We start from the raw sequence: 25,291 nt of genomic DNA, 5'->3' as shown, positions 1-25,291 counted from the left end.
GGCTTCAAAAACTAGTTAACTTTAGAAATAGAAGAAGAACTGTCACACTTTAACCTACGTTAGCTTGTCAAGTTTACCTCTTAAAATACTAGTAGACAACAACAAAAAACTCAATTTTTACCAGTTCCTCTCCTACCAAGTAAAGTAGTGCCAATAAGCCACCTTTTTTAAAAGTTTTATGTCTGTTTTGTCCTTTTAATTGTGTTCTGTTTGTCCCTAATTGTGTTTTAGTTTTATAATTTTAACATTTGACATCACAATTCTCTGCCTAAACAGAAATTAAATGCTGTTTATTCAAAAATTGATAAATTACAAGTCAAAAGAAATTGCACACCAACAAAAATAGCACAAATACTTTCATTCATTGTCATATAACTGTCCTCTATAATATAAAACACTACTCTTTCATTTAACAAACAATCACATATACCTTACTCCTATATCATCTGTTAACATCTCTCCCCTCAAGAAACTTCCTCGTTAATTGTCAGACAGTTACAACATTGACCGAAGACCACCCATTATCACCAATACAGGATAGTTTGAACTATGTATCACGAATCATTATATAAAAATTCTTGTACCGGCATGTAAGTAGTATTTTGTTTATTTCTAATTTATTACAATTCAATACATTATCTCTTACCAATTTGTGGGTTGTTACTTTGTCTGCTAAATCAATTTTATTCATATAAATAAACACAGACATGTAATATTGGCATAATTACTATAACTTTTTTGATCTATATCTTTATAAGACAGCACCCTAATATGGGCTTTTTATAATTCCAGCCTTTAATTTTCTTTGTACCGCTTGACCTGAAGATGCTTTGCAAATTTTAGAAAGCGAAACCGGTCGTTTTGGGTAGTAAAATTAAATTTATTGTGAGTAAGTCTAAATTTATTTCTTTTACCTACACACATGTCCAAAAGTTTGGAATACGTACAAATAATATATCTGCGCCTATGGTGGTTTTAAAATTGTTATTAATATTCATTCTAGAGCGTTTTTAAATGTAAATGATAAAAGATAAAAAATTTGAATCGTTTTTGTATGATTTTGATCACATTCTGATACACATACGCTGCTTAGCGTATTTACATATTTTTTCAGTTTTTGTTTAAATTTGAATTGAGCCGTTTAAAAATGCCTAGAAACGTGATATCTCATTTTGACATACCTAGAGTAATTTCTTTGTTACAACAGGGCTTTAGTCAAAGTTATAACGCGAATATTGTTGATGCTACTCAGAGTGCTGCATCGAAAATTAAAAAAAAATTACAAGATACAAATGACGTTAAGGATTGTCCCAGAAGTGGTAGAAGTCGATGTACAACAGCAGCACAAGACCGGCAAATACCATTGATAGCTCGTAGAAATCGTCTGGAATCTACAAATGGTATATCCAGAGAAATTTTTAGGAGTCAAGGACTGAATATTTTACGGCAAACAATAACACGCAGACTAAATGCAGTAAATTTATATCGTAGAAGACCGCTACGTGTTCCTAAACTAACCTACCAACACAAAATAGTAAGGTTGCAATGGGCTAGAGAAATGGTGCATCATGGTCCTAACTGGAATAACGTGATGTTCTCTGATGAGTCAAAAATTGGCTTGGTATCTGATTCGCGAACAACACTGGTTTGGAGGGCACCAGGACGACAAACCCGACTAGAAACAGCCCAACCGCGTGTCCCATTTGAAGGTGGCAGTATTATGGTTTGGGTTGGTATTATGAGTGGTACACGGACGCCACTGCTGGTTCTATAGAGAAAAGTCACTGGTGCTGTGTACATCGAGGAAGTATTAAATCCTATCGTACGTCTATTGGGAGGGGCAGTAGGTGATGAATTTGTGTTTATGCTTGACAACGCACCTCCTCATCGAACAGCAGCAGTACAAAATTTTCTGGAAGAAGAAGAAATATCTACATTACAGTGGCCCTCGAATTCCCCCGACATGAACGTTATTGAACATGCTTGGGACATTCTCAAAACACGCATCAAGAAGCGAAACAATCCCCCTATTACACTTCAAGAACTAAAAGATGCTGCCCGTGAAGAATGGGGGAGAATTCCGCAAGCCCAGCTCGACCAGTTAATCGTCAGCATGCCAAATCGCCTACAGGCATGCATACAGGCCAATTGAGGAATTACTAATTATTAGTTTTATTAAAAATTATTTTTTTTTTATACTAATTTACTTTTAAATGTAAGTTGTACATTGTAAGTTTTTCACTCCAAGAGAATAAATAATTTTTTTGCATATCGTTTATCTGGTTTTGAGATTTATTTAGTGTTGTTGAGAATTGAATCAAAATGATGTTTAATTATTCAGAAGAGTTTATATATAAAAATCAATAAAAAGATGAAATATTCCAATATTCCAAACTTTTGGACATATGTGTATTTGAAATGGACTCACACAAGCAACACATTCATGATTTTAATAAAGAGTACTACATCGATGTGAAGACAGTTATTTTGTGAAGCTGCTCGTGACGTCGTCTCGTAGCGCTTCTTCCGTGATGCTCGTCTCACGATTTTACAATAGAGAAAAAGTAATACAACGCCAGCATAGAAACTTAAAGAAGCAATAAAGAAAGGAAATTGTAAACATGATGACGGCCAACTCTCTCCAATAAGACATTTAGCAGCCATAACAAAGCATTTTGTGATATTACATTATCATGTTTGAGTTGTTTTGATAAGAACAAACTATATAATATTATGCTTATCCACAGGTATTCAGTGCTTTACCGCACAAATATCACAACTAACTAAAACGGTTGAATTTTAAAGTTATTAACAAGTATACCTTTTTTTTGTAAAAATAATATATCTTTAATATTTTTTAACACAAATAGAGATAACTTAAAGAACAAAAAAATGTAGCGCGCAAATTTATGCCACATATGTGGCATATATGTCGCCCTCCATCAGCTTTATCAAAGTATGTATAAAATTATAATTTCTCCTACTCAAATCCATCCAATTGTAAATTTTAACAATAAATATTTACAAACGTGAAAGTTATAGTGAAAAATAAAATCTTAAATTTCCACTTTAACCTGTATCTTTCTTAATATTAACATTTTATTAATGCAAGTTAACTTAAATCGTAATATTTTAAAGTGCAGAATCTACGGTTTCTTTTTGTACAATTACCTAAGGACCACCCTGTATATATAAAGGGATGGGACATATTTTTTCTCAATAAGGAGTTGAGACTACCGTTACCCACAAGAAAACAAATAACAAAAAATATTGACTATACTGCTGAAATTAAAGTTAGAATTAGAAAAGAACGTGCTAACACTTTAAAAATTAAAAACCTTTGTAGCACAGATTTGACATTTAGCCCTAAAAATACAATTCAGCAAATGTTACGTACACAGTACTATGGAGTCGAATCGGGTACGATTAATCGACAGGCACTAGAATGGATCTTTTGACATGTGGAAGATTCTGAAGATTTCATGAGTGGATTATTTTACGAAGAGGGAAACCTAAGTTAATTGCATGAAGAAAAATGTGGCATCTTGTGGCTTATAATCTAATTCCAAATAGAGGACTAAAGAAGTATCAAAAGACGACGAATATCTTGGCTGAAGAATTTTAGCCAATATGTTCATGAAGAAGAAGTTTTTGTAGAGCTGTCGGTTCGAAAGTTAGAGGGGCTATGATGTGGCGTTAATAGTAGAGATATTTTTTGGCTTTTCTTATCATACAATATTTTTTAAAACAACTTTATTTGATTTTTTAATTTATATAAAAATTTAAAATTTTTAATTCAATCGAAGAATTCGCACCGGTAGTCACCCAGAAGCAGACTGGTCGTTCCACATTTCCGATAAGTGAGCCATGAGCTTGAGCAAACGATGCGTCGATCTCTCTTCCTTATAAATACTCTCAGCACTGATGGCGGCCTTCACAAGACGCCAACAAGTTCAAGGCGCTCGAAGACGATCTTGACCGTGTTAAATGTAAAGAACTAGCGAGTGCACAGCTTCCGCATAAATTATTATTAAAAAAATCGTAACCATGCAATACAAAATCGCCATTTTCGGGTTGTTTTATTTATTTTCTGGACTTTTTGGTGAAACGGTGGTGCCTACTGCTACGAGGGGCAACGAAAATGTGACAGTGCAAATTACTAGGCAGAGTAGGGCCAGCAAAGATACGGTTTACCGAGGACTGATCGTATGTGCTTTTCGGTATGAAGCTGGGTGTTTCTTAGATGTCGCCAAGCAATTCTTGGATTCAAAGAGGGTGGAACTTTTAGGTAAGTTGAATATTTCATTCAACATTTTTCTTTTTGATCGTAGTTATAATTTATTATTATTAAAATACAATTGTTGCTAAAACAATAAAACAAGTTCTTTACGATCTTTAGAAAAAAAACTATTATATTCCAAATGTTACTTTTATGTTGTATATTTTACCACATTTGAACATCTACATTTGGCTTTTAACGATTTTCCTTAAAAAGCTTTCCTTTTTCTTCCTCTTTCACAGAAATTCTCTTCTTTGTATTCTTATTTTACTTGTTGAGATACTGATGTCTACTTATCTTTCATGTCACTTCTTGGACGGTCTTGTGATAACGTCAAGTTAATATATTAATTATTTTTTTTTATTTTTACGCCAGCAAATGATCGTTTTGGAGTGTAATTTTCCTCGTCACGACAGAGATTACGTGAAAATTTGGATGTAGGTCCCTCTTACCGTCTACTTCACTTTTGAATTCATGTTCCATGTCCAATGTTGCTTTGGGGGTGAAAAAACATACGTTCAAAATCAAGTCCAATAATAAATAAATTGACTAATTCTTAGCAACTTTTGTTGTATAGAAGTCAATACTTTTTGAGTTATTTGCAAGTGAAAATATTAATTTTTTCAAAAAAGGACGGTTTTAGACGGTTTTTCACAAATAACTCAAAAAAGTATTAAATATAAATATATAACAACATATTCTAAGCAAAAATGTAGCTTATAAAAAAAAAACAAAAAAAATGGTGTACTTATGAAGTTTGTAGACCAGTAGAAACAAAGTTAGTGGTAGCTCATGAAAAGTAGGTTCTTATTTGTCAAATTCCAAATCGAATATTTCAACCTGAAATGACCAAAAAATTAAGCACTTTTCGGGAAAAACTCATCAAAAATTTTTGAAAGTGTTTAAAGAGCTTTATTTTTATTTTTTTAAGTTTTTAGTATCAAAACTAAGCGAATTACGCTCAAAATAAAGTTGGTCCTCTTTTTTGGTAAAAACGGCGTGAAACTCACCCTATAATTAGAACAATTGGTTTTATTTAAAGTAAAAAAATATTTGAAACACAAAATATATTTGAAACACACAAAATCTTAAAGAGTAAAAAAATATAGGTTTTGCTTGGGGATAACCCGTTAAATTGATTAAAAGTTGCAATATTTTGGTTTCTATGGCACGCAGAAGATTAATTTTTTATAAATTGCGGTAGCTCGATAACATAATAAAAACTGTGCTATTTTCATTTTCCGGAAAAATCATAAAATCCCGGAAAAATCAATTAGTTAAATCAGCTGTACGTCTTCAAGGATTTGTCATCAGCTATCTGCCCAGGTTTTAGAACCTACAAAAACTTTGTATAAGATTTTTACGTGAAATTAATGAATTCATTAATGTCAGTGTCCCGTTTTAGGGTTTTAATCTTGACAAGGGCAAGGGCTACCTGCCGAAACGTTGATTTCAATGGCACAATAAAATCTAGTTTCAAATTTAATTTTAATTATTGAACCTAAACCCAAAAAAACTAATTTTATATTAAATATAGTATGGTTCAAGAAATATATATATATATATATATATATATATACAGTATACTCCCTCTATAACGAACACGGTTATTACGAGATTAGATGTAACGTGAAATTTCTATTGAACTATATCCCTCTATAACGAGGTAAATTTGCTTATAACGAGAGAAAATAAGATTGAAAAACGTGTTTTTTTACGTTTTGGCCCGACCGTCGCTATATACCCTTTTTAATTGCCGTCCGCAATAAACTTCTTACAATTTATGATTCTTAGTCGGAAATTTACAATTTATGATTCACAAGTGTCATTGTAGGGGGTTGACCATTCACACCTAATAATATAGGCCCTAATAGACAAGATGTGGAAAGTGTTTTAAAGGTGGTCAGAACCTTTATCCAAAGAAAAAACGCAAATGAAGAAGCATAAAACTGTTTCACATCTTTAGAAAATATGATAGATAGAATACTGGACAATTTAAAGCAGTCAAAAATGACAGACTTCTTCCAAGTGCAGACGCAGTAGTTTATAGTAGTATATCATTGACAATAAAAGTAAACAACTCTTTTTTGTTTTAATGTATTTCATTGACAATAAAAGTTAACAACTTTTTTTCAAAAACGCCATTCAAACAATATATATTAGCATCTTATATTGCTCCCAATGGCTTCACTATAAAAAGTTAATGTTTTAGAAAACTACATATTCATATGTATGCACAGTATTATTGTTGTTGGATATAACGAGATCCTTATAACGAGGTAATTAGTCTGCGATTTCAGTTCTCGTTATAGAGGGAGTCGACTGTATATATATATATATATATATATATATATATATATATATATATATATATATATACAGGGTGGTCCTTAAGTAATTGTACAAACAGCAACCGAGTTCAAGCCTCAATCTGCCTACTATCCTCACTCATGACGCACCAGTATCTTGTTATGTATATATATATATATATATATATATATATATATATATATATATATATATATATATATATATATAAGTCTCTAGTATCTTGCTATCTGCAAACTATGGTGCCGTGGTTACTTACTCTGAATTTTGAGTCACCAAGATTCAACTTCCCAACACATTTATACATTTACTTTCGCTTCAATTATTGATCCTATCGCTGGACAAGATAGAGTATTAAGTAGTCTAATAGATGAGAAAAATCTATCGAAACACAATAATATATCAGTTTCCCTTCCCCCTTTTTATTGCTAAATTTCCTAAAGAATTATTTAGTGACCAATAATCATTAAAAGATGAAACACGATTGTATGCCATGATTAGTGTGACACAAAATACAATCATAATTTCATGTTCATCGGTAGGAATTCTTTTTTTCTTATTGTCGTTTCCAAATTTCTCTAAACGTAAGTTCGTATAATGTTAAATAATCTAATGAGACTTCTGGGATTTCTATTTTGGTCATGGTATGAGAAAGAGTACAATCAACTTTTTTTTCTGATGGAACGGAAAAACTTGGTAAAGAAGTTCCATCGTTATAAAACCAAATACCTGGTTGGTACATACCTTCGCCTTCTTCATCATTTTCGTCACTACTGCTTTCTTTTTCACTTTCGTCACTTATCATCTGATTCTCTTCATCCATCTTATTGTTCTCAGAACTCACGACGCTCTCATTCTACTTCACCTTTGCATCCTGATGGATTGTAGTCTTCAACATCGGAGCCACTAGTCTCAAAAGGATCGACTTCTGATTCTGATTCTGTATTGCTGGCAAAAATGGCTGTTGCCTCCTTCTCTGGCTCTTTCTGCGTCAATATCTTTCTACTCATCTAGAATATAACTAGGCAGCTGAGACACATATAATCCACCATAAATGTCTGTTGGGACGTATTTCACCCATAAAACAAATACTAGTTTTATTGAATATATTAACCTTTTTTGTAGGTAGCTCCACTAACAAAAACAAATTCGCGACAAAAGTAACAGCGCCTAAATGTGGTATACCGACAAAAGGACGCGGAAAAAAGGACGCGGAAAAAAGGACGCATAAAAAAGGACGCGGAAAAAAGGACGCGCGAAAAAAGGACGCGTGGAAAAAAGGAATCGTGGAAAAAAGGACGCATATTATTAATGAAATACTATAAATAGTTTTTTTTATTTGACAATAGCAATTACCCCTGTTTATCCCCTATATATAATAAAAAGTGAAAAATATTTATATGAAAAAAACTTGCCTTCACACTTTATCCAGGCTTAGGACTAGCAGCAGAAGCTGGCGTGTTTACAAGTTTTTTTTTATTTTTTTTTTATTTTTTGCTTTTTTTGGAATTTTTTTGTTATTTTATTTTTTTTTGTTTTATTTTTGATATTAATTTTTTTTGTATTTTTTTTATGTTTGCAACTGAAAATTGTGAGCAATGCCTCTCAAATATTCTAAAGTTGGCCTGTCAGCATAATCGGCAACAATAGCCCTTATCCTGTTTGCTGTATCTTGATATTTTCTTTTGCGTGGAGGTACATTGCCCGAAATGAACTGCTCTATTTTCAAAACATTTAAATCATATTCTTTTTTTTTAGAGAATTAATAAATTTCCAAATATTCGGATGTGCACTATTGAAAAGAGAAGAAAAGCTGTTGTGCCATCCTTCGACAGCATTATTAGTTCGAGGTATATCTTGATCTGCCAAATCGTAACAATTCCATACATTTGCTGGAAAAAGGGATTGTCTTCGATTTCCTCTTCTAGCTAATCTCCCTATCCAAGTGTCGTCAAAGTAATTAATCAGCGGCACTAGTAGTTCTTCATTTTGTGTATAAAAATCGCTATTGAGCAACTCCTCGTACACTCTGACTACATGGTTGTCTGGAACAAACGCAAGAGCTGTCAATTGTCTTAGGTGAAGGGCGAAGTCAGGATTCTCAATATATCTACGTTGCAATCCGGCACTTTGAATATGGCGCCACATACACTGCGAGAAATGAAAAAAACATCCGCGGATTCTCACATTTGGGAATTCAGTTTGTGCAGCATTCACTGCCGCTCTTTCAAAGTCCATCATTATTGTTAGAGGGCGCAAGGCCGGATTCAACACCTTTAGTTGCTGAAAAACACGTGTATAAGTCTCTTGTGTTTTGTTCGTTAGAAGTGCAAATACAGTCGGGATTACATTACTGTATCGCACTCCATGAATTGTGTATATTTAAGAAAACAATGGTGGTGCTGAGTTAAATGTTCCATCGGCATACCAATGATCGCATTGTTCCATAAATCTTAAATTTCTTTGTGTTGAAAATAACAAAATACGTTCTTCTTCTGGCCCGCTATCAAATAATAGAAATAGCTCACCGCCTGTAGTTGTTTTATATTCTTCAGGAAGCACAAGTTCTTCTAAATTTCTCGGATTTGCGGGCGTACCTCCTAGCTCGTTCCGAACTCACTGATGGAAGTTGTGCCGTAGCAGCTAAGGAAAGTCCTTGAGAAATTTCACTTACTACACCTTGGGTGGAGTGTTCCAGTTGTTGTGCAACTTCTTTCATCCGGTTACAAGCTTCTTTTGCTTCAATCTTTGCCGTGTCTGCAACGTGATTATGTTCTGTGGATTTTGTAATTCCATCCACAACGGTATGCACTCTTCCTGTACATTTGCACTTATTATAAGTAGCACACTTCCAAATTGTCTTTTCACCAATCACTCGCTCTTTTTTATGGAGAAATCCATTATAAAGTAACAAGTTGTTGCCTTTTTGGCTTTTCACAAACGCTAACACCATCTTAACAGACTGATATCAATTTGTAAAATGTTTTCTTGTTAAGAACAGAATAAATTACCTACCGCGACAAGTTTCCCCTATATAAACAATTTGGTTAATGATGTTTTGTTATATCGGACCTTTTGTAATATTCATTTCTTAAAAACAATTAGAAAGTTTTATTTTCTTACTAATCGTTTCTATTTACATTCTTAACATTACCTGCGGAATTTACCAACCTTCCGGTTCGCGTTAAACCCTCATTAGACCCCTTACTGGGCTGGTACTTGGGTTTTTCTAATCCCATACATAATTCTGATAATATGGAATCTAACCTGTTTCAATACCAGAAATCTTGAATCAACATTATATTAGTATTTATTATTTTACTTAAGATATTTTAGTCCTAAGCCTCGATAAAATGTGAGGGCAAGTTTTTTTCATATAATTATTTTTCACTTTTTACTCTTACCGTAACCGATTTTAGGTTAGGTAGAATCATTTTCTGTAATAACATATGGGGATAAAAAGGGGGTAATGGCTAATGTCAATTAAAATAAACTATTTATAGTAATTCATTAATAATATGCGTCCTTTTTTCCACGCGTCTTTTTTTCGCGCGTCCTTTTTTCGCGCGTCCTTTTTTCCGCGTCTTTTGGTCTCGCGTCCTGTTTTCCGCGTCCTTTTGTCGTAGATTCCCCAAATGTCCCTGTGGTAATCATCAACAAAGCTACATAAACACATTCCACAGATCAACATCACTGGAAAATACAGCGCGAAAACGGTTCTCACTGTTACCGCTTACACAAATTATTATTTTTTGTTATTAAGTTCTTAAAATGTCGATTACGATAAACATAAACATTCATGTAGAAGGGTTCAGATTTAGGCCAACAGACTTAATGATTTCATGACTGAGATTTTTATGTAAATGACCCTGTATATGAAGTCTATAAAACTTTTGAAAGATAAGCCGTAATATATAATTGGAATACCTAGATATATAGAGGTAACAAGGAAATCTTGGAAAAATAAGATTTAAGAAAATTTTATTTACATAAATAAATTAGATCTATTGTTAAACAAAATTGTTATATAACTTGTCGAGCACTTATATAATAAAAATATTTTTATGCTATCTTCATATTACCGTTTATTGTTGCCGTTTTTTTACTATTATCTAACCCAATTGATCTAGATTTGCTTACAATTTTTGGCTCGAGCAACTCTCATTTTCAATTCATAATATAAATGATGTCTTTAAGAAATCTATTAGCTAAATACAACGCCCACTTTGTTACAGAATAGTCTGTGTTTAGTTTTCCTTTCGATAATTATTAATCATCCGCCTTATATGTAAGAGAAGAATGCTGATGCATAATTTTAATAAATGAAAATTATTTTATTCACTATAGAGCACAGTGGCGTAACTACAATTCAGGAGCCGGAAGTAACCGAAAAGGCCTCTCTCTCCAATATAAGAAAAAGTTAAGACTTACCTCCATATAGGAACTAACTAAATACATGTTTGAAATTTAAGGATAGAATATAATAAACTTTATACTTATTTGCTATGCTGAAAATTACTTTTAATTGAATTAATCTGGTTTGGTTTTATTCATTATCCAAACATTAAAGCAAGGTTTAACATTGATACCACAAGATTATTTTGTTAATATTTATACTTTAATTTATTTCAGAGTTGTTAGTTACATTTTTTTTCTCATTTTTATTTCTGAAAATTTTTGATTACGTCGAAGTTAATGTTTGCTACTTCACGTTTAATCGAGAACTATTTAGCCGGGTCTGACCCATTGTGGATCGTAAATAGCTTTTTATATGTTTCATTTTTGAAAAACTGCTTTAATTGGAAGCATTAGAGACACATACTGCTCCAAAGACATTTGGAACAGATTCCATGAGGTCCATTTCAAGAATAAATTGTGCCATCTTCAATGTAATCCAATTTTTGTCCTCTTCATTTATTCTTGCAGCTTTTATATGGTGGCGAAGTCTTTTGATTTCATTAACAATTTCTTGCTTATCGAATTCTGTGTCAAAATCATGGAGTAAATACTCGACCTGAACGATTTTGAATTTTTCGAATACAGTCTCCATTTTTTACGTTCTAGTTTGAAGCTCTTGGTGTAGCTTGTCTAAACATTCAAGCATACATCTTTTAGTTTCATCTTCGAGAGATAGTCCGACATCTTCGGCTGTTTCTCCAAACATTACCTTTTTTAAACGACTCCTACTTTTTTTTTAAGGAACATTCCCATTTCAACACATTTCTCCGAAGCAAACTTAAGAGCGTTCGTGATCAACTCATATTAACTGTCTTCAAAAAAGACTTTTAAACTTCTGAGTTTTATTACGACGTTTTTAAGACTTAAACACTTCGTCTGTAAATACTTCTCTGGACTGTTTATTTCTTGCAAAATTTACTCCCATAAATGAGGAAATCCAAGACATTTGAAATAACAAATATTCCAGAACAAAATTTCAGCAGAGCCCTGTGTTTAATATTTTCCTTGGCGTCACACAATTTTTCAGTAACTTGAACTAATTTATCAAAATCTTTCTAAATAGGTTTCACAGCTTCGTCATTGGCACTACATCTAGTGTTAGATAGCTGTTCTACAGATACACATATAACTTCTATTAAAATCCCCCATCTATGTAGAGATGTAGAGAGGTTACACAGCTAGGGTTGATTGCAAATGCATGAACTCCACACAAATTGAGAGACGTGTGCATAAGGCACAAATATTTGCTATTTTTTTCTTGATCCTTGCTTGGACACCCGTATGGAAGCCTGACATAGTGAATTTCATTATCATAGCCTTAACTCCTACAAAATTGTTGATCCAATTCATTATTTTCTAGTGCTTATTCAATATTTAAATAAGCGTTCTATGTGACTGCAACGTCATATGTGATTGTTTTTAATAAGATCTATCGAAAATATCGATATTTTTCTTAAATCACAATATACAGGGTGAGTCATAACTCTTGGGACATAGACTAAGGACAGGTTATTTGGACCAAAATATGGCTATTGGGCCAAATATGCCTTAATAAAATGTTGCTGAGAAAAGAGATACAGGGTGTTAAAGTTAATTTTTTTTGCTAATAGTTTCCCTGTGTATTTATAAATTGCTATCAAATTTGGTACAGAGGTATAATCTTAGACAAGACAGTATTTTATTCACAATTTTACGTTTTGTCATAGAGGGCACCACGTAGGTCATTCCTAATGATCAAATTGAGTCTAAACTTTTTCTGATGAAACTTTTTAGTAATTTTTATTAGAAAATATGACGTAAACATCATTTTTACGTAAAATTGGTACTCTTGTTTAAACATGATAATTTCAACCGTTTTCGATAAAAACGCAGTCGAACTGCTTAGAGTCATAAAAAAGGATTTCAAATATTATTTCATTTATGAAAAGTATGCTTTGGACTGTCACATAATTTTTGTTGGTAAATGTCATTTGTTCAGAGTAAATTATTTTTGATGTGACAGTGTAATGTAATGTTGCATTTTTTAAAAGTAATCATTACTTTTTTTGATTGAAATGTCTCGTCACAATCATTTTACTAATGAAGAAATGCGAGATATGATTTGCGTATACGCTTAAGAAAATTTTTGCGGTTGCTCGACAGCCAGAAGGTATGGAATGTTATACGCAAACAGAAGGCAACCAAATCACAAAACTTTTGCAAGATTATATCGTAGTTTAGGTGAAACTCGGTCATTTCACACTAAAAATCGGGGTGGTCGACCGAAACAAATCACTCCTAATCAAGAAGATGAACTTTTGGTTCGAGTAGATGAAAATCCTGAAATAAGTTCACGACATCTATCAGCAGCAACAGGAGTAAGTCAGTCGTTTATTGTTAGAATTCTAAAAAAAGAGAACCTCCATCCTTTTCACTTCACTCCTGTTCAAAATTTACTTCCAACAGATCTTCCACGACGGTTACAGTTTTGCCAACGTATTCTGAATAAACATCGCAATGACAAACACTTTATTATGAATATTATGTTCACCGACGAAGCAACTTTTACCAGACGAGGGGTTTTTAATTGGCGAAATAGTCATTATTGGGAAGAAGAAAACCCGCATGCTATTAAAGCTAGACATTTTCAGCATGAGTTTAAATTGAATATTTGGTGTGGCATTATAGACGACCAACTACTAGGGCCTTATGTTCTTCCTCCGAATTTAAATGGAGATTCTTATTTATTCTTTTTGGAAAATACTCTTGTGATATTTTAGATGATCTGTCACTGGATGTAAGAAGAAAAATGTGGTTTATGCAAGACGGAGCGCCACCTCATTTTTCATTAGCTGTTAGAAATCATCTTAATGACGTATTTCCTCAACGATGGATTGGCAGAGGCAGTGATTTTCAATGGCCACCAAGAAGTCCTGAGTACAACCCGCTAGATTTTTATTTTTGAGGACATATGAAGTCCTTACTTTATGCCAATGAAATTAATACACGAGACGAACTTTGGAGATACATTCAAAATGCAGCTAATCTTATAAGGGGACAGAATAATATTTTTTTAACGTCCGAAAATCCTTTATAAAAAGAATTAGAAAAGGCATAGAAATCGGAGGAGACCATGTAGAACATTTAGTTTGAGTTTTTGTGAGTTCTTTTAAGTTAAAGTGTGTTTAGTTTTTATTTATCGTCAAAACGGAAACCTTACGTTAGTTGCAACTGTGTTTATTAGTTTGGTATTTGATAGTGGAATTGTAAATAAAATACTATTTCTTGTCTAAGATTATGCCTCTGTGCCAATTGTGATAGCAATTTATAAATATACAGGCCCATATATTTGGCCCAATAGCCATATTTTGGTCCAAATAACCTGTCCTTAGTCTATGACCCAATAGTTATGACTCACCCTGTATGGTATGGGATACATCATTTGGCGCAGTAGCAGACGAAATTCTAAAAGGAAATTATTTCAGACTAGAGCCCATAAACCCCAAAATCAATGTACCATTACAAAACACCATCCGCAAAAGCCTGAATTCCTCATTAAATTTAGTGACGAGGATCATCTGAATCTTGATTGGTTCGTAAACAAAAGTTTTGCAATTTGTGTCCATAAAATTCACGAGTGATTGTTAAGAAACAAATTTATAGAAAAAGTGTTAAAGTTTGGTGAGGAATATCACGAACATTTCAAAAATCTTACTTTTACGACAATAACTATTAAGGATACTCACTATGGCGACATAATAACCCAGATTCATGTGCTTAAATTGCAATATATGGATATTACCAACCCGCAGTGGCAAGGAAGTAAGTGGCGTATGAAGCAAGTGGGTGTTATATAAAATGGAGCATTTTAAACAATTTACTTAGATACTACATGATTCATTTCTATATCGAGAAATTTCTTGTTTTGGTCATCAAAATTGCTAATTCAACGCCGTTGAATTTTTTTTATATATGTCGTACTTTCAAGTTCGAAATTTAGGATTAAATCAGCGAAATTCAGCCTCCTTATACAAAACTGCAATTAAACATGCATTTATCCAACGTAACTTCTTATACAGAATCCGTCACAATTAATAATTAAGTAAATTAACAATTTTAAATAAAAAACTTATTTAGACGACAATATTTATACGACTTATTTTGAAGCAGGATTCTTCAGTTACTGTATGTATCATTCTCAATAGGACTCATATTCATATATTTTTGGCTTTGCTCACTCTTCATCATCATCACGTAGCGCTACAACCCTGGGTGGGTCTTGGCTGACTTTACAATTTTTTTCCAATTTGTTCGGTCTTCCATCAACCTAGGGTCAAATGGAATGTTCATTTTCCGGATATCTGCTTGGATGTTATCTCTCCATCGCATTCGGGACGTGCGAGTGTTCTTTTGCTATACTTCTTTATATTATCTTGCTATACTTAAAACTGAGCTTTCTATACTTTTTATTGATACGCACAACAGTTCATTAAAACCTACATACAAAGTTGTTAACTGCTCACCTTCACGTGCGTAAGGTCTTCCTCCACTTTGTTATTTCATCTATTTTTGGGCCTACCTCTTCTTCTGAGCCAATTAGTTGCATAGTAATAACTAGTTTAGGCATTCTGTTCGCTGCCATTCTTTCTACATATCTCTACCCTCTGATCCTTTACAAATTGATGAACCTGGTGATGATAAGTTCTTTATACAAAGTCATTAATTCGTTGTTGGTTCTTCTCTTCCACTTATCTTTTCTTTTTCTTCATCCGAATACGTGTCTCAATATTTTTCTTTTTCATCTTTCCAGAGTATCTATCCTCTTCCTTCTTATTTAATGTATTCTGGCATCGAGCTCCCGTTTTTCTTTTATATTTTGATCGTGTAATACATACAGGTATTCATCATTATCCACCCTATTAAAACTATAGCTTTTAGAGAAATTTTTATTTCAAATCCTTTATAAAAGGTATATAATAAAATACCCAAACGGGCTATATCACAATTACATTACAGAACGTTTTCGGAATGTAAATTCCATCATCAGTGTAACGAAGTATACATGCTCTGAGAGTTGTTATTAACAGGTCCTCGAAGACACTTTGTCTCAAGACCATGTAACCTATGTAGAGCCATACGTCGCCATGTTACCAATTCCTACGGTAACTTGAACATCCTAATTTGTAATAATATATAATGTAACATATTTATAAATTAATAACATTTAACGGGTTTTTACCCATATATTTTAGTGGCTCATAGCATGTACACTTCGTTACACTGATGATGGAATTTACGTTCAGAAAACGTTCTGTAATGTAATTGTGATATAAGCCCGTTTGGGTATTTTATTATATACCTTTTATAAAGGATTTGAAATAAATTTTTTTGTGGTACATGATATACAGCCAGCTATAGGAACTTAGTTTCCTAGTGAATTATAACTTTTAGCACTTACAGACCTTACACTAAAATCTTCTTCTTTTTTTCTTCTGCTTCTCCCAAGATCATATATTTGTTTTGTCTTCACTTAGCTCCAGTCCGTACTTCTTTGCTTCTTTAATAATTTTCTTTACTACTCTTCTTAATTATTTAGCGGTTCTTGCTAAAATCGTTAGATGATCAGCAAATGCCATGCGCTGGTGTTCATTTTTCATGTTCCTTCCTCCTCCATGCTGCATTTTCTGATTACAGTTTCTAATTATAAGTTAAATAATTTAGTGGATAAAGGATCTGCCTGTCTCATATCTGTTTATCTTCATAACTTACATACATACATACTTGACTGTATCTCCTTCCAGGAGAAGATTAATTTGGTCTATAGTAGATCTGTCTTTTCTAAAGTCGGCCTGGTACTCTTGTAGGATTCTTTTTGTATATCCATTTAGTCTATTCCTCAATATTCTTACCAATATTTTGTATACAATATCTACTAAGGCTATAACTTTATAGTTGCCACACTTTATTTTGTTTTTTTTTATGCCGTGGCCATATGCGTGCCTCATCGATCACTGATTTTTATTATTTCTAAGCATATGTCATTTTTCCCAGGACTTCCGCTATTTTTCATTTCGTATTGCTGTCGCCCCTCCTCCTCTCCAGGCTGCTTTTGAACGATCCCTTCTTCTTCAACTGCCCAGTTGACTACCGCTTCGCGCCCCACCTCACCATTAAATTAAAGTATTTTTCCACTATGCCATTATTTCTACTGAATCACTAATTAAATTTTCCTCTTTGCCTTTCATATACCTTCAGTGACTTTGGTAACCTTTTCCCATCTTCTTAACCCCGTGATAACTGTATGTTTATAACCCTACGCTTTCTCCTACGACTTAATTTGTTCCCAGGTTTGCTCTGTAATTATTGGTCATATTGTTGGAATATTTTATTTATTTCTTCTTCATATTTATTTTTTACTTGTCCTTCCTTAAGTTTTACAATATTGTACTTTCCGTTCGTTTTATTAGTCGTTTTCACTTTTTGTTCCTGTCTGACCCACATGACACTGACTTTAACGAGGTAATGGTCCGGATCGATTTCAGCTTCTCTCACACTTCTTACCTTTTGAATGGTATGTATGTATTTACTTTCAATCATAACGTGGTCTATCTGGTTTTCTATCCTACCCACATACCTTTGTTTATCTCTTGTCGGATTAGTTGTATGCTTCTGACCGCTATGTTATCTCCATGGCAAATCCAATGGGCCTTAAACCATTATTGTTTGATAAGTCTTGTTTACTGTGATTACCAGTTACTGCAGTGTAGTTTCCAGAGGTTCTTTTTCTACTTTAGCATTACAATCACCCATTATTACGTTCACATTACGTTTAGGTAAGCGTTCGTATTCGTCATTTAGCTGTTCGTAATAAAGATCTTTGGAGATAGGATTAAAAGCTATCACTTTGTCCTGGATAAATTTAGCTACCAAAAATTCATTTGCTGTCATTTCCTCCACTTTTAAAGAGCACCATATCTTCTATTTCAGTTATTTTCGACCCTAATTGTTTTCTTTCTTCTTCTTCTTAGAGTGCCGTCTCCCTACGGAGGTTGGCAATCATAATGACTATTTTCATTTTTGAACTTGCTGCTCTAAACAAATCAATTTTCTCTCTTGCAGAATCATTAAATAGGTTTTATACTCCCTTCCCCTTTCATTAGTTTCTTTAGCATACCTTCATAAAAGAGTCCTCTGACATTCCTTGTTACTAATTTATCTTGTCCTTCTTCTAGTTTTCTATATTTTCCTTTTTTAATATAATTATGTTTTTAACAAAGCTATTGAAATATACCACGATATAAGAATTGTCTCGATTCCGTTTCAATAAGAAGTCCCTTTTAAAATGTCATGAAACCCTATCTCAATATTTTAGCAATACATGTATATCACACAAATAAAATCCACGAGTCAGTTATTATACTGTTTAAATAAAATCACATTTAGTTAAAAATAACATTCTTTTAATAATTGGTTTTGGAACTCTACCAATCATTAACCCAGTTTTTTTTGTATTTATACCATCTAACTGATCTTATCGGAGAATATTTTCTTTTACTTACGAACATGAGTTTCGTATTAAGTGATTATGTTTCATTCAAGAATTATTCGCTGCTTTCACTTGAACTAATGCCTAGTCGAATCTTTTATTGATTGCAAATATTTGCGATTAGCATATTTAATAGAAATACTGGTATCGGCTTATTGCTTTCTTGATGAAGAACAGTAAACGGGATATTTTAGTGTGACATTCGAAAGAGGCGTGCATTTAAAAATACATTAGTAAAAAGTTGATAGCATCTACAAGAATACCTCAGTACTTAGTACCCAGTAAAAACAGTGTTTTTATTAAAACATTTCATTTCTCACCCTGTGCAATATTTTCAAAAACACCAATTCCAGTTCGATTCAAGATAAGGCAAACGGTAACTTTGGATTAATCTTGTAATAAACTTTACTTTTACACAAAATACGTTAATTTTATCATTTTGACGATTTCTTGAGATATCTATATTACAATTTTCAATCATCTAGAACTACTGTGTAACTCTCTTTAAAAAAAATAATTTTTTTGATATTGTAAAACAAAGAGTATTTATTTATTTAGTTTATCCATCCCACGCTAATTCTACATCATACATATCCATCTATTTCGCCATTTTATTTATTTATCGTATGGTGCTTGACACATTTACATTTAAATTTACATATATTTTTTGTATAAAACATAATACATATGTTTAAAAACGAACATCTAACTTATTTATATAGTCTATCCACACTGGAGTCGCCATTAGGAAATCCTCGGACCTACCATGACAGGATCTTGTGGGACACTGTTCTGTGATGTGACAGATGGTTTGTGGTTGTCTGCAGTCACAGAGTAGGGATGGTCGTTTACCCCATTTGAACGTCATGTAACCGCATCTGCCTTGTTGGATTCTGATTCGGTTCATAATAGTCATGTGTTGCGTGGTAAGTCAAAACCTGGTGGTTTTTGTGTTTAAACTCATTTTCCATAGCAGTCTGTGCTGTTTCTATTGGCAGTCGTTTGGAGCGTAGACGGTTACCGTTGGCAGCATCTATATCGTGATGGATTGATGTAGTGTTTTCGAATTGGACGTTGAGTACTTTTCCTGCAAGCTTGGTATTTAGGTTGAAACTGGAAACCTCTGTTTTGGTAGCGTTTGGTCGGAGCCTCCATTTACGGAAATACTTTCCCACTGTGTGTAAGTCCGCCGTGAGGATTTCATCTGTTTCTTCAAATGACTTACAACTTGTTGCAAGCATCCAGCCATCGATGTAACCAAACTTCCTTTATCTAGTTTCTGGTATATCAGCGATGTACAGGCTAAAAAGAAGAGGAGCTAGGACAGATCCCTGAGGCAGTCCATTCTTCAGTTTTCTTGGAGTGCTGATGTCGCTACCCATGGATACTTGAATCGTTCGTTTGGCTAGCATGCTGTTGATTATTCGAGTGGTGGATTTACAGGAGATTGTACGGAGGAGCTTGTATATCATGCCTTCTCTTTAGACTCTATCGTAGGCCGCTGTTAGGTCTATGAATGCGGCTGCAGTTTTAAGTTTGTCCTGGAACTCTGCCTCAATAAATGTGGTAAGCGAAAGAACATGATCTGCGCAGATTCTTTTCGGTCGGAAACTTGCCTGGTCAACCGATATTGATTCAAGTAACTTTGAACTAATTCTGTTGTAGATAGATCGTTCTAGTAGCTTGAACGTTGCCGATAGTAGGGCTATTGGTCTGTAGTTCTTAGGGTTGTTACTTGGTTTCTGAACAAATCCCCTTCGTTGGCTCAGTGAAGATGTTCGTTCAGTTGTAATGGAAATACCAAATAATAGTAGCAGAGTTTATTGTAGAGACGTACACTATGGGTGTAGACCCGGGATTACTTTGAGTAGAGACTGATGAAGTTGATCGTTGAAGACTATCAAGTTCGTTGAGTGAATATTGATTGAATGCCTCTCTAGGCAAGAGATCTTAGTTTTATATAAACTTTAATTGGGTCAATATTTTCGCGGACCTCGCGTGACATGTGTATTTAATTTATGTAAATAGTTTAACTTTGTCAGCACTTTTGACTGATGTCCAAATTATATTATTGATAATTGACCAAATGTGTATGTAACCTAATTAACTACGTGTGTGTATTTAATAACAAATAGATTCATTCGGTCTACTGGGTGATAAAATTATACTGTCCAATTTCGGATATGAATTCTAAAGATTTGATATTGGACAGTTTCCCTGGTTTTAATATGTCAATGACCTTCGAGCGTTTGAGTTCCTGTGGTATGGTACCGGTCTTCATAATGTCTGTGAAAAAGTAGGCCATCCATTCTCTCGCATATTTAACGTTAAGAATTCGGGATGAATATTGTCAAAACTTGGGCTTCACCTTACTTTACATCCTTAAGAGCTATAGTGACTTCTTCGCAAGGAAAAGGGTGAGAGTATACGGTTTCTGTAGATTGAAATTTTAAAGTTTTGAGCCCTCGTTTTAGCTTGATTGTGTGTGGCTTGTCTTTTGGGCCTTAGATGTCGATTCCGCTTCCTTATTTTCTTAATAGTGTCCATGCTTGCCTACTTGATGTTTGATATTTCGTCATTAATCTATAATACCGATTCTGATCACTTATTTTTTTACCTAATAGGTATTTACTGATTTTTAGGAGGTATATCTTGACCTCTTGAAATTTGTATCAAAATACATGCGCAGTACGTAAATTTTCGTTCGCACATAGCAGAAAAATAAAAATTTTAGTGCTTAAATACGTTTGTAAATATCTTTTGTAACAGTGCAACGTAAAACGTGCAACAATAGATAATTAACAACTAACAGATGATTAATTGACTAAGGAAGATCGCTAACATACCTACGGCTTTAAACTGGTTTTTAAGGGGATGCCTGAGGGGTCCAGTCGCCGAAAGAAAAAAAAATACCAAGGAGACCAAGACCAATAGAAAGTGTGTAGCAGGATCTAGGAAATATAAATGTCATGAATTGGAAAGAGAAGTATCTCGATAGGATGAAATGGAGGAGACCAGTGATGAAAATTTCAGATGGGAAATAGTATAAAAAACATATATTAGGGTTATATGGTGTCAGTTATACTTTTAATTTTATATATTTAAAAATTGTAAGCATTAAATATTATGTGTAAGTTAAGTTATTACAGTAATCATGTATGCACACCCTATGGCGATTTCACATATCACTCTTCTTCCGTGACGCTCGTCTTTGAATACTAAGAGAGCTATTACTATGAAATGCCCACAATTTACATAAATTCAATTTACTAATTGACTTTCCAAAACTAGATTTCCTTCCGTGTCCCAGAATCCATTCATTTTAAACACTCAAGCAAATACTTTTTCCTGTTATTGGGCTACCGTTAAAATTAGACAAACTGTCGCCAGTTTGTTCTCTCAATTACCGCTGTGTCGTGAAACATCTATTCCGCTAGACGAATATTATATCTACGTAGATTACGATATGAACAAACAATTAAAATTAACGTTACATATGTGACACTAATCACAGTAAGTAACAGTAAGAGACTGCATTTAGCGCCTAAATTGGGCCGGATTTAAATATATATCATTGTACGATGAGAAAAAAAGTTTGTACACCGGAGAAAAAATAATTTTAATTATTTACTTGTTTTAAATATTATCATTAAGGTTATAAATATCTAATCTTATCAATAATTGCTGTTTCTTGAAGATCAAAAGTCAAGTCAAAGTTGATAAGTCAAAATGTGACAGTTTTTTATTTATTAACCGTCTCAATCACTGAGCGCTCGGGAGGATAAAATATAATAATTGTAATATAAAATTACAAACTAAATTACAATTTCAATTGGTATGTTAATTAAAAATTAAAATTCTATACTATTACAGTATATTTTAAACGTTCGAAAGCGAAGGTCACTATTACATACAGGAGCTAAAAAGTCAAACGTATGTAGAAACCAGCAGACGATCAAAGGAGATATCTCCACTTATCATATAGGATATACATTCGACGTATTAACACACTTAATACCAATTTAGCAATTCCATTTAAAAATAACAAATGCACCAATTGCTAACAAAATCAGAGGATATAAAACCAACAATAGATAAAAAAACTAAATAATAAAGGTATGGACAACCCTTAAAAGTTTCAGTCCAATAAATAGTAAACAACCAGGTCACAATAATAAACATACAGCACTAAAAAAACCACTGCTACTAGGAGGCAGGGCAACTGCAAGGTAACGTTGAGTATACGGCACGGTTCAACACCGTGGGTTCGTTGAGTGTCTAGCGAGCACTTAAACTCTTCCTATGAGGGACGAGGGACAAGACTTCCTTATCCCAACGGGGTTCTCCCATTGCCGCTTGGTGAGTCTGCCAGTGGCTAACAGGAAAAGTGGACAAAAAATCCGCTCATCTAAAATACTCTCTCTCAAAAAATGGAGCGTCGCCGCTTCAAGCGATCGCTCTCTTCCAAGCAGGGACTTCATTTGCTTAGTCAGTGTCCACCATGCATATGCCCCAGCTCAGCCACGCCGAATCTGCAAAGGAACTAGAATTCGCTGCAAAAACGAGTCTTCATTGAAGAAGGCCTCGACAAGTTCCCCAAGTCTTTTTCCAACACAATACGATCTTTAGCCTTTGGTATACCCGTTAACCTTGACCCCTCTTCAAAGGATGAGTCGATTGATTATCAGAAAGAATTCCTCCAACTGCCACCTCTTTAATAAAGTGGGAGACACTTCAGATACGATTCCGACGCATCCTTTACAAAATCTGCTCCAAACCCAGCTATCACCAGACCGAGAACTAGAACCATGTCCAGGGTTTCTTCTGCCACCAGAGTACAAGCCACGGCACACTGTTTTTCCACCAAATCAAATTCAGCCAAACCATCTTCTTCCTCTGCCAAATACGGAACAAAACCCCCTGCAGCTTTGGCTAAAGTTTCCATCCTCCCGGCCATACTTCCCAATATTTTAACACCCTAGAAGCGACACCACTAAGGGCCGGTTTCACCAACAACAAATAAATCACTGAATAGTTAATCGTCGAATAAAATTTATTAGTAGAATAAATTTTATTCTGTTTCAATAACTATTTGTAATCCACAGTTAGTTATTCGTCGAATAAGTTCAAAGTGTAATGATTTTCCACAGACTGTACTCGTTGACACCTCTCTTGGCCTCCACCTCTTAGGTGCTTGGCCAAGCGCATCGCACTATTTTTCACTGTAATCATATACATAACCTATAATATTTGATGTTGGTTGATTAATTTGTCAAAATAATAATAATTGTCAATGTCAATACATAATTTATATAAAAAAAATCTGTTTGTTGTGATTGTAAATTATTGTGAATCTGAAACTTGAGAAAATGGACAAAAAACGCGAGAGCACCAAAAATTATTTAGAGAAAGAAATGGAGAACTTTGATAATCTAAACCTAGTTTTAAAGTCCACATAATCAAATTCAGCAAAAGGGTTTCTTCTTTGCAGCTGCAAGCGTGGTCTTCTCCTTCGCTGCTCATTTCCGTCATCAGAAGATGATGATAAAGAAGATAATAATCTAAAATAAATATTTATGTATACAAAATTCAAATTGTGTGATATAATTACGTTTACCTGCAATATATTGTTGATAATTTCAAGTTAAACTAATAAATTTTCTTTATTATTGATATTTAAAGTGAGGTTAGCTGTCAACTTATTCGAAGAATAAATATTTATTTGGCCGATATTGGACTAATAACTTATTTGGAGTTTATTCATAGAATAAGTCTTATTTGACGTTGGTGAAACGCAGATATGTCAGTTCTATTGGTCGAATAACTTTATTCATTGAATAGACTGCTATTTGTCGTTGGTGAAACCGGCCCTAAGATATAGCAGATTCTAAGAATCTGCAAGTCAAAAATGCTTAATCGAAAGAGCCGCTCTCAAATGTATGGCTGGTATCATTCGAAGGTACCCCTCAATGCGGCATGGCTGACAACCTTCCTCACTAACATTGACTGACTACTGCTTCTTAGCAAATCACGTGTCTTTGCAATCTCTCCCTTCACTAACACCAAAATGCTTTCGGAGACTGACATCTGTTCTGGCCAAACTCTCTCCCTAGCAGGCGCTTCGCCTAAAAGAGGTTTGAAACAACGTTACACACACTATAATATTAAGATCTATGATACATAAAACTTTATTTATATATTTTTTATAAAATTTTATATTTATAATTAAAAAAAAACTTACAATGAAGTAAAAACTTTTTTCAAAAAGTTTTTTAATTTATAAATACCACTTTTGTAAAGTGTATTCATGCTATCTTTGGTGTTGAATAAAAAAGAACCTAAAGTGTTGTATGACTTGAAGGAAATTTTGATGTTTTCAATTGTTGAAGTAAAAAGTTTAAATATTTTATTGGAAATGTTGCTAATATAAGTAAAGGAGAAATATCTGATGTTATTTGAAGCATTAAGTTGAAGAAAACATTGTGATGAATATGCAAGCTTTTCTGCAATTTTGAGTTTAGCTCTATTTAGAAGCTTATGGATAATGTTGCAATCATAACCATTATTAAAAGCAATTTTCTTGAGAATATTAAGTTCAAGATTGGACTTATCATTAGAAAGTGGAAATTTGAGTAACCTGTGAATCTAACTGTTGTAAGCAGCCATTTGTATGTTGGGTTGGGTGATTAGATGTTTCATGT

General features: G+C 33.6%; 1 protein-coding gene across 5 annotated transcripts in view; it reads left to right on the top strand.

Annotated features, from left to right (window-relative positions):
- The first annotated feature begins 3,913 nt into the window (after window positions 1-3,913).
- The window catches only part of LOC140449852 (uncharacterized), a 214,961-nt gene continuing 193,583 nt past the window's right edge, over window positions 3,914-25,291 (top strand). For 3 of the 5 annotated variants that reach the window (XM_072543222.1, XM_072543221.1, XM_072543223.1), the window contains exon 1: window positions 3,915-4,288. In XM_072543222.1, the coding sequence (XP_072399323.1) occupies window positions 4,048-4,288 (241 nt within the window). In that variant the 5' untranslated portion in view covers window positions 3,915-4,047. Of the gene's footprint in view, window positions 4,289-25,291 lie in introns of all 5 variants that reach the window. The other 2 variants (XM_072543220.1, XM_072543225.1) reach the window with 2 other exon arrangements.

Source organism: Diabrotica undecimpunctata, chromosome 9, assembly GCF_040954645.1.
Source record: "Diabrotica undecimpunctata isolate CICGRU chromosome 9, icDiaUnde3, whole genome shotgun sequence".
NCBI lineage: Eukaryota > Metazoa > Arthropoda > Insecta > Coleoptera > Chrysomelidae > Diabrotica > Diabrotica undecimpunctata.
This window is presented reverse-complemented; position numbering and strand designations above follow the sequence as displayed.